Source organism: Strix aluco, chromosome 5 (assembly GCF_031877795.1).
Source record: "Strix aluco isolate bStrAlu1 chromosome 5, bStrAlu1.hap1, whole genome shotgun sequence".
NCBI classification, from domain to species: Eukaryota; Metazoa; Chordata; class Aves; order Strigiformes; family Strigidae; genus Strix; species Strix aluco.
In genome coordinates, this window is record NC_133935.1 from 22,666,348 (window position 1) to 22,682,107 (window position 15,760).

General features: G+C 38.3%; 1 protein-coding gene across 3 annotated transcripts; it reads left to right on the top strand.

The window, feature by feature from the left end:
* Positions 1–44: 44 nt before the first annotated feature.
* Positions 45–14,192, top strand: GOLT1B (golgi transport 1B). 3 transcript variants are annotated; one of them, XM_074826374.1, is made up of 6 exons: positions 45–195; positions 4,678–4,769; positions 6,590–6,768; positions 10,157–10,238; positions 11,212–11,245; positions 11,596–14,192. In XM_074826374.1, the coding sequence occupies exons 1-5, from the start codon at positions 171–173 to the stop codon at positions 11,218–11,220; spliced, it is 387 nt and encodes a 128-aa protein (XP_074682475.1). In that variant the 5' UTR covers positions 45–170; the 3' UTR covers positions 11,221–11,245; positions 11,596–14,192. The 3 variants fall into 3 exon arrangements, with proteins under 3 accessions (XP_074682475.1, XP_074682472.1, XP_074682474.1); XM_074826371.1 differs by lacking the exon at positions 11,212–11,245 and having other exon boundaries at positions 11,566–14,192; XM_074826373.1 differs by lacking the exon at positions 11,212–11,245.
* Positions 14,193–15,760: the final 1,568 nt, after the last annotated feature.

Below are 15,760 nucleotides of genomic sequence, written 5' to 3' on the forward strand. Positions count from 1 at the left end.
ACCGCGACGGGAGGGGGTGCAGCCGCGCGAACAACGTGGCCGCTGATTGGCTCCGGTCCCGCCAATCGGCGGCCTCCTTTCACCCGGCGGCGAGGCGAAGGGGGCTGCGTGTTTCCGGAAGACGTGGCCGTCGCATCTGCGGCTGCTGTGCCCCGCGCTCCGCTGCCACCATGATCTCCCTCTCGGACACCCAGAGTAAGCGCCGCTCCCTCGCCACTAGCAGCCCGTGGGGAGCGGGTCGCCCGCCGTGGGACTGGGGGCGGCTGAGCTGCGGGGCGGAGAGGCGGGGCGGGGGAGGGACGCCGGTGGCGGTCGAGCAGTGCGGGGCGGGCCTGGCCCGCCGGTCCCGGGCCCTCGCCCTTTGTTCACGCTTCCGCGGCGCGTCGGTGGTAGCCGTGGGAGCGGTCGGGGCTTAGGGCCCCGGCATGGGCTGCTGTGCCGAAGCGCCCCTGCGGAGAGCTCTGCTCCCTCCTCGGCCCAGGCCCGCTCGGGGCCCCGGCGCTCTGGCGGAGCGCGGCGCGGAGGGGAGACTCCCGGCGCTGGGGCGGGAGTCGCCGAGGAGGGGTTCGGTTTGTGCGAGTCAGGGGGAGCCGTCGGCCCGCCCGTTTGCCGCCCGCGGCGGGCACCGGCTGAAAAGCAGCCGCGGGGTGGGAACGGGAGGGCGCAGGCGGAGCTTACTTGGCCGCGCCCGTCGGCGTGGCCGCTCCGTGAGGACTTAAAACTCGCCCCGGCCTCGGGTCTGGCGGTGGTACCGTGAGCTGCCAGGTGGAAGGGGAAGCGAGGGGAGTGCGGGGCTACGGAGGAGCGCTCGGCAACGCCGGTGCCCGCTTCCGTAGAATGGCACCTTCACCCGCGCCGCTGTGGCTGCCTGCGTTTGTCTCGGGCTGCGAGCTCCTCCGTGCTGGCAGGTTTGCTGTGGCGTGGCGATGGCGAGAATGAATGAAAGCTGAACGGTAAACAAAAGTAACAATTAGCTAAAGTCTTCTAGTATGCCTCCGTGTGGACGTTAGTGGTTTGAAATCACTTAATTACATGTCAGTGGCTTTACTGTGTTTCTTTTAACTTACTGCTACTGTACTACATGTTTGCAGGTGACATTGAGGGGGTTTTAAGGTGAGGACCAGACACTCAATCTGGAGAGAAAAAAGAAGTACTTGTATGTAACCGTAGTTTTCTTTTCACTGAATGGAAATAGAGATGCTGAAAGGGAAATCACAAAGAAATCAAATTAAAGGGGTTTGTAAGAGTTTAAACTGTGAGGTAAAGGAGAATGTTAGGTCTTTGATTTGAATTAACACCTCGCATGTGATATGTTTCTGGCATGGTTGCCATGAAAGAAAATGAGCCTGCTTGATGGGTACCGTAGTGCCAGTTATGAAGGAGGATAAGTGTGAAAGATGTAGAAAACAAAGTTAAAAGAACTAAGTTTAACTTGATAGCAGGATCCTGGAAAAGGAGGTATTGGAGAGCCAGTCAAGGCCAGGGATGAAGACGGGCAGAAAAGCAGGCTCAAATTAAGGTCAGTGATTTCTTGAGAAATTCAGGCACTGTTCTCTGTTATGCAGATGGGTGCTAACCCTTGGAGTTATTTTTTCTGATTGATTAAACCCTTGTGGGCTTTGCTTTTTCCCATTCCCCTGATCCTCCTGTCCAGAGTATTCATTGGGGAAAAAAGAAAAATCTTTTCAGAAGGAGGAGATCTATTTGCTACTTTTTTTTTTCTTAGTTCCGCATTTGGGACCTTCAGCTAACTCCAGTGCTGATTCTGTTGGTTTTAACTTTCAGAGCTAAGAATAGTAAGTGAAATACTGTGGAGTTCAGGAGTTTTTAGCTTTTTCACAGTTTTTCTGAAATTCTGAAGATATTTAATCAGGTATTTTTAAACTCACTGCTCTCTGGAAAAATACGGAGCTCACCATAGAGTCACTGGTAGAGTATCATGATAAATACCTGGAGAGGACCACTGCATTAGTTGATGTTTGGAAAGTTAAATTTGCAGCTGTCGTCTAGAACATTTTTTGAAGTGCTTCATTGAATGGAGTTATAAATCACCAGTAATTGCAAAAGAATGCACTTAGTTTTTCCCAAACAAATTAATTTTTCAATACTAAAAAATACTGCTAGCAACATAATTAAAAAATTGAAACTTAATAAACTATAAACTGCATTAATTTTCATCTTCTGCAAGCCTATAGTGCAAGATTCCATTCTTATTTTCTATACAAAAGACAGAGAATGTGCATTGTCTTCCCTGAACTTTCACAAGCAATGTATTTTAATTTTAAGTCTTAATATTTACTAAACTGTTTTGATACAGTACTGTAGTACTCTTGCATAGCTTACAGGATTTCTGCAGAAACATTGAGAAACCATTGCTCCCTTCTCTCAGTACATCATAATAACTTTTTAAAAATCCAGAGTAAATGTCACATGGCTAGTATGTGTTTCTGCATTTCTAGGTGTTGAAAATGTTGTGTTTGAGTAACATGGGAAGGGTCTTCTGGTGCAGGAGAAAGCATTTAAAAATAGTTCACACCCTCTATAAAAATTCCTAGTTCATTGTTGCAAAGATTAAGTACCAGATGTCAGTGATTTTTTTTTTTTTCCTTCCTCTAAGAATGCTAGTCAAATATATTTCCAAATTCTGATATGAATCACGTCAGTAATACCTTCTGCTGAGATATTGGCAACAGAGAATAGTAGCCCTGGACTACTCATCTTCTTTCAGCAGTAATTTTGGGACAATGAGAATGGTGTTGCTTGTGTTTCTTTTTTTTTTTCTTTTCCCTCCACTAACCAGAGAATGTTTTTGACTTCTAAAGTGAAACTGAACTTGCTGTAGGAGTAGGTGCTTACAAACATGTTTGAAGTGAATACAGAAGTGTCAGAGTAGTAATTGCAGTAGCTGTTGGGAGTTGGCCTCTGCCTTCTTGCTAGATCCCTACTTTGTGCTGTGTCTGCGGGAGGAGTGAATACTTGCTTCCCGTGACTACATATTTATCTTATTGGCAGCTGGTAATTCCCTTGGAGTCCTGTCTCCAAGTGTTTTCCTGCCAGAATGCAAATTGTTTCTGCTCTTGTAAAGTAAAGATTATTAGAGAAAAGGGCAGATTGCAATTGTTATATTGCCTTCGGTCAGCAGATTCATTGAAAATACTATTTTTAATTCCATTTTTCATTGTAAACAAGTATTGAGAACGTCTGCAGTAAAGCAGTTGTAGGAGGTTACGTACTAGTTTTAATTCTGGGTGGTTCAAACGCTAATAGCAAAAGATTAAAGAGGCAGGCAATACTGTAGAACTACAGATTTAACACCATGTGATCTGCAACCTTGCTGAAAGATGAGCCCTTACAGAAGAAGTTCAGGAAGTTGAATGTTGCTGTAACAAATCTCTGAGCTGTTTTGAAATTTTTTTGCAGTAACTAAATGGAGGTTCTGAAATAGACAGAGCAATACTCCTTTGCTCCTGAACTCTTCAAGCAACAGTAAATGATCAACTAGCTCTACATTGCAGTCAAAACTGCAACTAAAATACATTTAGGTAGATCTGGCTAACAGTAGCAATTACCACTGTGATAGTGGGTGGGGTTTTTTGTTTGAGGCTTTACAAAACTACTGGGAACTTCAATTTATATACACACAGAGACACAAACTGGGCTGCCAGCCTGTCTATAGTATTAGGGCTGGTTTTGCTAGCTGGTTTTATGTATCCTGTAGATTTCAAAGTTCTCTGATCACAGGGATAGCAATAATGTTAAGGGTGAGTGTGCAGATAAATGCAAAGATTTTTTGCAGCCATGTTGCTGCTGTTCCTGTTATTTCTCTCCCAATCAGTCTGTGTGAGAGTCAAAGGAAGGCCTTAGAGGTTTAATTTTGAAAGTGGGATGTATTTTTAACCATGGTCTTCAAGATAGCTTGGAGGCTATTGTCAAATGGTAGCTTTAATCATAGTTTGACATTTCTAGCCTGGTTTCTTTTCAAACCTTCCATTCAGCTCTCACCTTCCCGGTATTTCTTGAGCAACCTTTACAGACAGGCAGGACTCAAAGATATTTAGTATCTACTAGTTTTGAGAACACTGGCAACTGGCTGGAGACCCAAGCTAGTGTTTAATAGCCATCAGCACATGTGTAGCTTGGAAGGAGCCTATAGCATTAGTCTGAGTGGTGTTCAGAAATTGAGGGAAGTGGGGCTGCTATGCAAGATTATAGGAGGTGGAATGCGAGGCCTCAGGAGGATGGAAAGGCCCAGGGTGCTTGTGTTACTACAGTAAACGTAATGGGATAAGAGTTGCAAATGGTAAACAAAGTTTCATTACCTGTTCACAAAAAAGTCCTTTTCTCCATACTAGCAGTAAATCAAAAGGGAGGTCTTTGCTCTATGTATATATGTATGCATGATTCTTTTTTTGTTGCATTCAATTTCACTATATAGTTTCAAATATGTACTTTTTCTGATAAGCAGCTTTCAAAGATCTCTCAGTCTGTTTAAATAATTGGTGTCTACAAGACATACTATATTTGTACAGAGTTTTTAGGTGGTCATAAAATAGGCTGAGGTTTTTTATAAATTTAAAATGTCTGTAGATTGGACGTTCTAAGTTTTTCACAGTCTTTATGCATGAGTTTTTCCTGGTACTATGTTTTGTTACATACCTAAATTTGTTTCTTTTTCAGAGATTGGAATGGGACTAACAGGCTTTGGAGTGTTTTTCCTTTTCTTTGGAATGATACTCTTCTTTGACAAAGCTCTTTTGGCTATTGGAAATGTAAGTGCCTTCTGTTTAGTCCTAGATTCTGCACTGATTAGAATTCAGTATATGATATATTAAAAATAAACTAAAAATAGAATTAAGTTATCAATTTGAAACTGGATCACAAGGAATACTGTGGCAATTTGGTATAAAGCAAGAGTTATACTCAGTGACAGGAGTGAATCATTTTTCCTGATTAAAGTTAGAACAGCTCACATGAATCTAAATATCATACCTCCAGGTCAAGCCTGTGATATGTTGGTCAGACAAGAAGCAGCTTGTTATGCTGCTGCAAATACAATCTTCAGATTGGCTGCCATCACTAATGTTTTCTTTTTTGTCATCTTGTAAGATAACTGTCAAATTTAAGTATGTATTTGGATAAGAATAGTGAAGTGTTCTGTACACACTAGCAAATGTAGCTTTGCAGTGTTTTATTAGGAAAGAAAGAAGTATGAATTGCTGATAGTCTGGGTTTAGAAGAGCCAATCACCCTTCATAGTGGAGAGATTTAATATCTTCAGTTTTTACAAGATCAAAGCGGCATAGAAAAATAAATCCTAGTTCTGGTACACAAAATTCCCAGTCCAAAGCAAATATAAAATGACAGGGTGTTTTCTGAATGTGATAATCTCTGCGCCTCTGCTGTTCTCAGCTTCACCAGCTAGCGAAGAGCACAGCCTGGTAGAGGTTTGCATTCTCTTTTGCTGATGCCTAAAAGTCTGTGGTCAAAACTGATCAGTTTCATTCTGTAGCAGCAGAGTCAAATACTGAGATTCACTGAAGGAAAATATAAAAATGTATGTTTTAATTTGGGTGCGTTAGTTGAAGCATTGTTCTGAACCATCAATAAAGCATATAGTGAAAGAGTTTAAAAATAAAATAATGCTTATTTTTTCCTTTCCTAATGCAAGGTGGAAATAAGAGATCCTGCTTAGGGAAAATGATGGAAACATAGGTAGGAAGAGGCAATGACAGTCTATGTGGTAACCAAATGTAATGCAAGAAAAGGTACTGTATCCTTACAGAAAGTTTAAAAGAAATTATATCAGAAGGGGGAAGAGGTGTTAAAGTGGTCTATTAAATAATATAAAAAGCTTAAATTTCATCTATAATCTTGAGTAAAATCTGAGATACTATCCCTTTCTCAGCAAAAATGTTGCCTGGATGTATGCTTGCAAGCTGAAATAGTTACAAGTTCTGTTGCTAAAGGACACTAAAAATAGTCCTGACTAGTTGGGGCTAGTGTGATAGTGTTCAGTCTGTACTGGAACCAGTATACAGTAGAAAATCTGTACACAGTGCAAAAAAACCCAAACCAACAAGTAAGATAACCGATAATGCTCTTCAGCTATTTTCCTTTTTTGGCTTTGTGCTGTTCAGTAGATCAGTACGAGCTATTGAAGATGTCCACGGTACAGAACAGAGTTGCTTTTGTAACGTGTGTTCTCAGTTTTTAGGAACCTTTGCTGTCAGTGGTACTAAGCTTCAGCACTGCTTGTGGATAATGATTGTCCTTGTGTTACAGGACAGATATAACTATTGTCACCAGGTCTTTTGACATGATTGTGTTTGTCAGAGACCGCAAAGGTAGACCTCTTACTTTTTAAGCAGCTGAGAGAAGAGTTTTGAGTGCTAGCTACAAATGCTTTAAGATGGAATTTACAAAAGAAAATCATTAGTAAATTTCTTCTTACCATCTATCTTTTGGTATTAAAAGAAGTTGTGCAAGAAATGCAATCTAATTTTGTAGAAGATATATATATATATGTCTACATATTAAACTTAGGAATATAATTAGCTGGGTTTTTTCTTTTTTTTTTTGCCTTTTCTAGGTTTTATTTGTGGCTGGCTTGTCTTTTGTTATCGGTTTAGAAAGAACATTTCGATTCTTCTTTCAAAAACACAAAATGAAAGCAACGGGCTTTTTCCTTGGTGGTGTGCTCATAGTTCTCATTGGTTGGCCTTTAATAGGAATGGTCCTTGAAATTTATGGGTTCTTCCTATTATTCAGGTAAGACTTGTTTCAAAATACCTTTCTGTACTGGTGTGTCTAGGAACAAATATATTTGTTTAGTGTTGCTGCATTGCAGCTGGCAAAGTGGCAACCTTTAAATGTTCGCTTTTGATAGATTTTATATAAAATTGTTGATTTATATTTGCAAGAGGTGGAAAGTTGGTAAGTATTTTTCCAAGACTCAAATCTGCTAATGTTTGTGAGGCATATACCAAACTGACTTTGGTACTGTTTATGTCTAACCAAAGAATTGTAAAGCTTCGAAATATCTGGGACCCCAAATTATTAGCAGTGCAAAGTTTAAGTATTTCATCATTAGGGAACTTAGATACTTAGTATTTTTTTTTTTGTGGGGAGTTTGTTCGTTTCTTTAACAAATGGGGCAAAATACTTGGTTACAAACATCCTAGGTTTATAACCTTACGATTTCATTACTATGGTCGTCCAGTGACAGGATGTTTTATGTCATGTTTCATTACCCTTTTGCCCTAGTATAGTCAGAACTACTGGCTTAGGTTACCATTATCTTGTCTGAGTTAAGGAAATATGAAAAATTGGTTTTTTTTTTTAAACAGCAATTGTAATACATGTTATAGCTTTCACAATGTGTGATTTAACTTCTTCATAAATGCAGTGTAATGGTGAAAGAATCTGATGTGTTACACCCTGTATATATCTATATTTTATCTTTATTTCCATGGTTGAAGTTCCGTACTTCACTATAGAACAAAGTACAAAATATGCTAATAAGAAGGGAGGCTTTTAATTGTTCTTGGACTTCTGTGCTGATGAAGACTGTTTCATTAATGCGTATTAATCTAGTAAGAGACACCTAAAATATTTTTGAAGTGTTCAGCTACTGGCTAAATAGTACAGTTCCTGTTAATCAGAATCAAACCGCCGTTCTCATGGCTTTCTTTTTTCCACTCAATAAAATTGTATGTTAATCTTGTATTTAGTTCAAATAAAATGTTTAAATATTTTACTGAAAAAAAATCTTAACTTGGCTTCTACTGAAGACAGTGAGATTTCTGAAAATTAATTCTGCAATTTTAATATATGCTTCTTATTGTTCTACTGCAAGTCTTTTGAAAAATCACAGTATTTCACTGAATGTAGCACTTTGGTTTAATCAGCCAGTACAAAACAAGTAGAGTGTGTCCAACCAAACATTTCTCCTTTTAAAAGAATTATAAATTACTGCGTCTAAGCATGTATGGTTATGGATTGTCTATTGGTGCTAGCCAGGGACTAGCAGAGTGAAATAAAGTTGAAGGAATTATAGAAGGTCAGTAGTTATCCCTAGGTCACGGGGACTATCCCTCAGCCAGAAGAGTATCAACAAGGGATAGATAATTCCAGATGTGAATGTTTATCTGATCTGTTTTAATTTAAAACATCTCTAGACCATCTTTTCTAGTGCTTAATAGTTCTTAGTATCCAAATCACTTGCTACAATGTTACTATTCCAAGTAAAGACTTTTTTGCTTCAGTCTCGTTCATTTCAACCATTATCGTGTTTCCAGTAACCTGCTCCTTTTTGAAGAAGTTAAAAGTGGAGCCTTTCCTCAAGCATCATTTTATATGATTCCTCAGGATCCCGCTGTTTGGTTGCATAACAGAAAACTTCCCTGTTGTCATCGGTCTCTGAAGTACATAATTTTCTTAAGCCCAAGGAATACCAGATCAATTTATGCACCTTTGGATTTGTTAGGGCAGTATGTTGTAAGGATGGGCATTTCTGTGTATCCTAATGGTTCTACTTTTGTTTACCAGGACTTTTATATGGAAAACCTTTATATTTACCAAGAGCAATTTAACAGTTCTGGTAACTTTATTTCAACTCAGACTGAGTTGAATACAACTGAATCACTGAATACAGTGTTTACAAATGTAAACCACTGTATTGTACTTTTTTCAGTCTTGATTTTTTTAGACCACTAAATCAGTTCACTAGGTGTTCAGGTCCCTCTAGAATCTTTACTTGTAGGTTGTTGTTTTGCATATCTAGACTACTTCTACACAGTCACCTTTCATATGCCCGGTAGCAGTAATTGCAGAGCCTCTGTTGTCCACAAAGCAACGATTAGGTACTGATGACCAAGAACACTTAAACAACAGGATTGCAAAGATTATTTTGTTTTGAGATGCATCTGACTGAAGTGAGACATACGCACAATTATTAGTTTATGCTGCTTTAAATCTAGAATGTCTTTCCCTTCTTGTCTTTATTTAACATGCTGCCACAAGTTTCCTGTCAGAGGTTTAGTCTTTTGCTATACTTCCATGTGCTCAGACTGCATTCACTGGAGAAGCCTATTATGGGACAGTATCTCTTGTACTCTAAGCTGCTTTTGGAGCCTTGTTCGGGTTACAGGCATCCGGAGTTATAGATAACAATATTATTCTAACTGTACTGACTATTTCTTATTCTTGGCTACACCAGTTGTTTTAATCCGTCACAAGTGGTTTGTGTGCCCTGCATCAAAATTTACTGGACTACTGAAATAATCCGGTCTTTAAAAAAAGAAAATTTCCAAGAAAAACTTGCTGAGAGTGATATTACCCAGCAAGTAGTTCTTACTGATGTAGTGAAGAGGATGATGAGACTTGTGAAACTTCACTGTTTCACTGTGGCTGAGGTCTCATTACATGTTAATCCTTATTCTACACAGGGAATGTATAGCTCAACAAGAGATTCCTCAGAATGCCACCACCAGCTGAATTGCTGCAAATGACTGCAAACCGCTGAGATGGTGGCATAGAAAAATTATTTTCCTGCTGCAGAGACAAAGTGGGCAGTGCAGGGGGCTGCACCATAGCAGCTGTGCTAGGCAACATCCCCTGGCTCATGATTCAAATCTCTGACTTTACATAAATTTGTGAAATAAGTGAATATGCAACTCTGTCATGTTTAATTCTCTTTGGTTAATGTAAGGACCACCATATATGGTTTCAAAGGGGTTTACTCAGAATTAACTTCAGTTGTTTTTACATTGGGTATTGCAAGAATGTATTTCCTATAACATAAAAATAAATCCTCTCAAAATATGTATGGTAATTTTGAGAAATGAGTTGGGAGTGTGAGTTCTGTTGACTAAGTTGACTATTCTTTTAGTTATTTTTTTTTAAGAGCTTTTTTAAGAGGTTGCCAGCTATGAAGAAAATTAAGTTCCTTTAAAAATAATGTGTTTCTTTCCCAGTTTTCTTCTTTCTCTGCTGAATGTATGTTGATATATTTGGTAAAATTAACGTGCGGCTAACAAACTACAAGATTTTATGTAATCTTGGTTTAAAAAATACCTCCTATTTCTTCATTTTATAGCAATATGAGAATAGTTTAATTATAAAAAACTAATACAATCTTCTGATATCTTACCTGAAGGGGGTTCTTTCCTGTGGTGATTGGCTTCATTAGAAGAGTTCCAGTTCTTGGATATCTCTTGAATTTACCTGGTATAAGCTCGGTAAGTGTTCGGTACCTCATGCAAAATTTGAAGCTTGTACTAGTTTTTATTCCATTCTTACAGCAATAGTAGAAATGCATCAGAAATAAAGCAAATAACTGTAGAGCAGTTACTCTGCGTGTATTCCTGTATAATTCTTGCACCATACAGATCGCCTTCATTCCCAGTGAGAGAGTTCTAGATGCAAAAGGAACAAAAAGGACACCTTTGCAGAAGCTGCCCCTGCTTACATGTTGTGAAGTGGAAAGAGCCCTGGACTGTGACTCAGGACACTGGGGTTCTGCTTCCTGCTTCACTGTTGGCCCTAGGTGACCAGATAGGCGAATCACGCCACTGTTCTGTGCCTCTTCTCCTGTCTGTACAATGAGGAGGACACTGTTCTTCTTTGTGTAGTACTTGGATATATTTATGAAAACGGGCCTGTAAAAGCAAACAGTTTAGTTCAATGTTAAATTGCAGCTTCTATGGTGAATCCAGAAACTCTCATGATGCATAGTCATTCATCAGATATATTTATTAAGGTCCACTGCACCAGACTACGTCTTGCTATTTACTAAGATTTGTATTTTTTCAAATGCAGTTTTCCATTTTCTTAACCAATAGCCAGGGATTTGAAGACAATTAACAGGTGCCAGAAAGATGGTAGTCTAGGGTGTTTCAGTCAACTACTTTTACTGTGCTAATTTCGGTATGTATTTTAACACAAGTATTTTTAATCCTAGTTTTGAAAGCAACAGTTTTAATAGTTATCACTAAAAAATTAATAGGGGGTATAACTTAGATGTATACAGGCTGTTTTTTAAAAATTAGTGTTCAAGATGATCTGTTCCAATCTTAGGCCAAGTTCTGGCTGATAATTCATGATCAATTGGATATTTCATTTGTCAATTGATCTTACTTAGTCATATTTAGTTTGATCATAATGGGGTTAAATCTTGTTTTAGAAAGGTAATTGTTAATGTTTTATTCAAAGCCTACGTAGGCTCAGAAGAGAATCCACAGTAATGGTCAGTTGAAATATCTTACTTGGTCTACTAATGCATGTGTGGCTGATACTGTATTGTTTTGTTTTAATCATTAAGCTAGCAGTGTTATCTGCATTCTTCTGTTTCCTTTTCATTCTGTTACATCTTCATGTTGCACTGTTAATGTCTATATGAGAAAAACATGTCATGCAGAAACACAGTTGTAAGATTTTTAATTTTCACAAACTTAAATCATGAGATCTCGGTGAGTACCACTTGACTCTCATTTTCAGTCGCATACTAACTGTGCAAGTAGCAAGTAATATTTGAGAGTAACTTCACTGTACATAAATGTCATGCAGCTTAAAACCTTTTTGTCTCCTTTTCTACAGCTTGTAGATAAAGTTGGAGAAAGCAACAACATGGTATAATGACAAGAGGGCAGAAGACCAATTCTAAACTTACTGTATTATTTATGAAATCCTTTTGAAGAATACTCAGCACAAAGTTGTGTACAAAGGAAAAGCTTGTTACATTCTTTACATAACAGTTTAATTTAAAATGTATAGTCAACAATATACATTAGAAAAGAAGCTCAGCAAGTGTGCTTCTAGGAAAGTAACTCCAGAGTTCAGGAAGTAAATTGAAGAGGTGAAAGTCATGGAATAACCCATGTGACAACTGTTCAAGACTATTTTTGTTGGTTTTGGAAAAAATGCTAGAGGCAATGAACCCTTGTGGAATTAACAGTGCCTGTACTTTACCTCCTTATTTTGAAGGTGCAGTAGAGCAAACAGGCCTATGTTTTTAAGGGTGACCCAAACTTATCCAACCCTCTGCTTGCTATCAGAGTGTAAAAAAAGAAACAGAAAACTTCTTGTGTAACAAGAGATGCGTCTTTGCATGAAAGTTAAGATGACTATTCATCTTTAAGTGTATCATGGAAAAAAAAGGAAACCCTACACGATTCTGTTGTAAACATTTTTGTAAATATGTGGCTGAAATAAAACATTGTTATCTTAATGTTTCAAAGCCAAATGTAAGTTGATTGTATTTGCCTTCCATTTCGGAATATGCAAAAGGTCAATCTTTGATAACTGCAGTCTTAAATGTTGGTTCTGAACATGTGTAGAGCTCAACAGGGAACTCTGGAAACTGGCTCACACTCCTCTTCCAGTTTGTTCTCCTTGTGTCATGTTACACTTGCATCCAGATGAGAATGTAGCCCCTTGTCACTAACATGAAACTTTGTGAAATATGCTTAGTTCACAAAAAATGCATTTGGTTAAGGTGCTGACATGAACCCTGTGAAATGTATCTTATGAAAATCTGAACCTTTGTTTTTAAATAGTTTGAAGCTAAGGTTTCTTTGTTTACTCTGGAACTACAAATTGACTTATTTTTTACAGTAATAAAATGAAAACTTAAAAGTTCTGTGTATGTGAGTCTCTGGGGAGAAAAAGCTAATGGGGCTAACTAAAGATCAAGTGCCAATCTCTGTATGTTTTGTAACTTGTTGATCAAGCTATCTTCAAATAGCTTAAAAGTTCTATCAGTCACAGCAAGAACTTTGCTGTTACATAGATTCTTAGCTAATCTGGAATAAATGTCCCCTACTAATGCAAGGGTCACATTTCTGCTTCTATTGGAATGTTAAACATTGTTCACTTTCAATAGATTTAGTTATGTAGTGTCCTCACCTAACAAAATGTCATTATTAAGTAAACTGTATTTGTGCAGGCTTTGGGGGCTGCAGTTGTGTTTAATTTTCTTTTCCCTTAAATGTAATCCTAAAAAAATTACCAAAATGCAATGGTAGTATTTCAAGTAACTATGTAATCTTAGAGGTCTAATGACTGGGTTTTGGATTGTTTTCTTTTCCTTTATGATGCAGTTAAAATTGGTATTTTCCAAAATAACTTTTTAACAAGAATCCTCATATACCAGCCCTTTGGAAGTTGCTATGAACTTCATTTGTACAAGACATGTTTTATTTTCATTATAACTGTGTAAGTAGCCACAATCTACTATTCCCAACATTTAATTTGCTTCTTTCTCAAACAGGCACAAAATGATTCAGCGGAAAAAATGCCATTATATTTACAATGAATAATGTCTGAAAAATCAGTGTGTTTTATAAATGACAAAAAATGGCTATATTTGCCTGATGCAATGTGTGTTGCAGTTTGCAAACAGGACTAAATATGACTTGTGGCTTCTACCTCAAGAGATAAACTAATTTTAAGTGCTCCCATAGATCTGTGGTGTGTTAAAATGACTAGAGAATAACACTACAGCAGTTTAGCAAACTCATCGTATTTGCTTTGGCAGAGCACTAGTTTGTACTGTGGGAATCAAGTACTGTTTAAAGCAGATGGTGTTCATAATTTACATTGGAAGTCAGCTACCTGAAGATTTTTATTATTTTCTTTTGAAAGTAATGTGATGGGAAAGGTGGATTGTACCACATGACTATGGAGCTCTGACTGAAAGCAAATTGCTTGGTAAGCTGAAGTACTTTCATCAAAAAGGAAGTTGATGATATCTTTCAGAGGTGATGAATGTGTTGCTGTGATTTTTTTTTTTAGCCCTCTGAAATGCTGGGATGTGGGCAGTTCATCTCACTTCTATTTAATTCATTGTTTAAACTCAGAAGTCAGTTTTTGTCAGATGTGAACTGTTGTGAAAAGCATCTGAGGGAACAAAATCATATGTTGAATTTAGCATAGTCATTATCCCTCAAGGTAATGTCTGAGACACTTTTGCCAAGATAAATGTGGGTGGCAGCAAAGGTCAAAATGACTTAGCCTTAAAGTGTTTCTGTCGTCATAAAAATATCTTTAACAGAAACATGCTTGGAACATTTCCCCTTTTAAATGTAATTTATAATTGCTGCTTTAAAAATCATAAGGATGGATCTTATTCTGAGCAAACGAATACTGTAAATATCCTTGTCATACCTTGAATAAATGGGTACGTTTTTCTATAATTTGTCTTTGTGTCTCTTTACATGCACACTTTAAGAAAGGATTTTGACAAGTTTTCCTTTCCAAAGGTTAGGAAGTGCATGCTGTTACTGCTTGACTATCTTACACTGTTGTGACTTTCTTTCATAGTAAATAGTTTCTTTTGATTAATCTTAAATGGAAAGGTTTCTTCTTTTTCTTACAATAAGTCTTTTACATAAACATCTCCCTAGTTTTTCAGGTTCAGCTTCAAACACATCACAACAAAATGTGGAAATTAGTTACGTGGAAAATAGTTTCTTTGATAAACTATCTTCTTTCCATTTTCGGGAAGTAACTGTTAAACTTTAGGAGAAAGAGGGCACATGCCTAGAACTCAGAGCAGGTTCTAGCCCCTGTGCTTTCAGTCTAGTTCAAGGATATGAACATGAGCTCTCTGTATCCTAGAGGGTGGCCTGATGAGCAGTTTTACTAGTCTGTGGTGCTCTGTAAGTTTGCAGCCCGCTGTTGAGGATTTTCTGAGGGAGTAGAACGGCAAAGCAGCGATTTTAATTGGTTGTTGAGGTGTGTTGGTGCTGGGTGCTAGTTGATGCCCTAAAAATGTATTTTCACGAAAGTTCTAGCCTCTCAACTAACTTTTGCCAAAGTTGGTTCTGTCTTAAGAATTTCAAAGAATTGGCACTCCCTAATTTAAAGGGAAAAAAATCCCAGCTACATCTAGGTACATTTGTTAAACTGCGAGAGGTATAATGTTAATCTGTATGTAGCTCATGTCCAGTCACTGTCAGTAAACAGTTGCCATTTATTAATCAGGAATACTTTGACTCTCTTATTGCTCACAATATGGTACCACTGTAATTGAGTCTGTGTCAAAAGCATTGTAAAGAAAGGTATCTTGTCCGTGTGGTAGATGTCAAAGGGGAGGGTTTGTTGGATTACTTTAAAATTGTTTCCTTTGCCAGATTTCAAGGTGTAGACTCATCTAGTTGTTGCATTTCTGATTTGCTTATCAGGCAGGAAAGCAAGAGTCCATGTCCCTAAAACAAATGTAGTATGTATGTCTCCCAGCTCTCTCTTCAGATGTCGCTGCCAACCCTTGGACTCCTGTCTCTGTTTCTCTGGCTGCCATGTCCTGGCTTGCTTTGGCTGTTACTGCTACCCTTCAGATTGCCATTACCCGCTATGACAGTGCTAGTGTGCTGTTACCAGACTAACTAACCTGGCAGAATTTGGCCTTTGTGGCCCATTTGTTCTAAGCTTTACCCCTCCAGTATTGGTCCTGGCTTATTAAAGCATCTTTCAGAAGACTTGGATCTCATGCTCAGTCCAACAAAGAGATGCTGCAGCTGCTGTAATCCCTTGCCAAACCTAATTTCATCAGAGTTATTGTAAGCCTTCTCCTCAAATGTGTAACCATTTACAGAAAAATGACAGGACTGATGTGGGGTAAGTTGATGTAGAATTCATTATCTCAGACTAAGTGCTATGACTTGATAATTTGGGCTATTGCTCGAGATCTATTTATAGAAATGCATTTATGTGTTTTTTTACCAGTCCTTCATGTGTCTAGTTCACCTGCTGAAGTAGCACA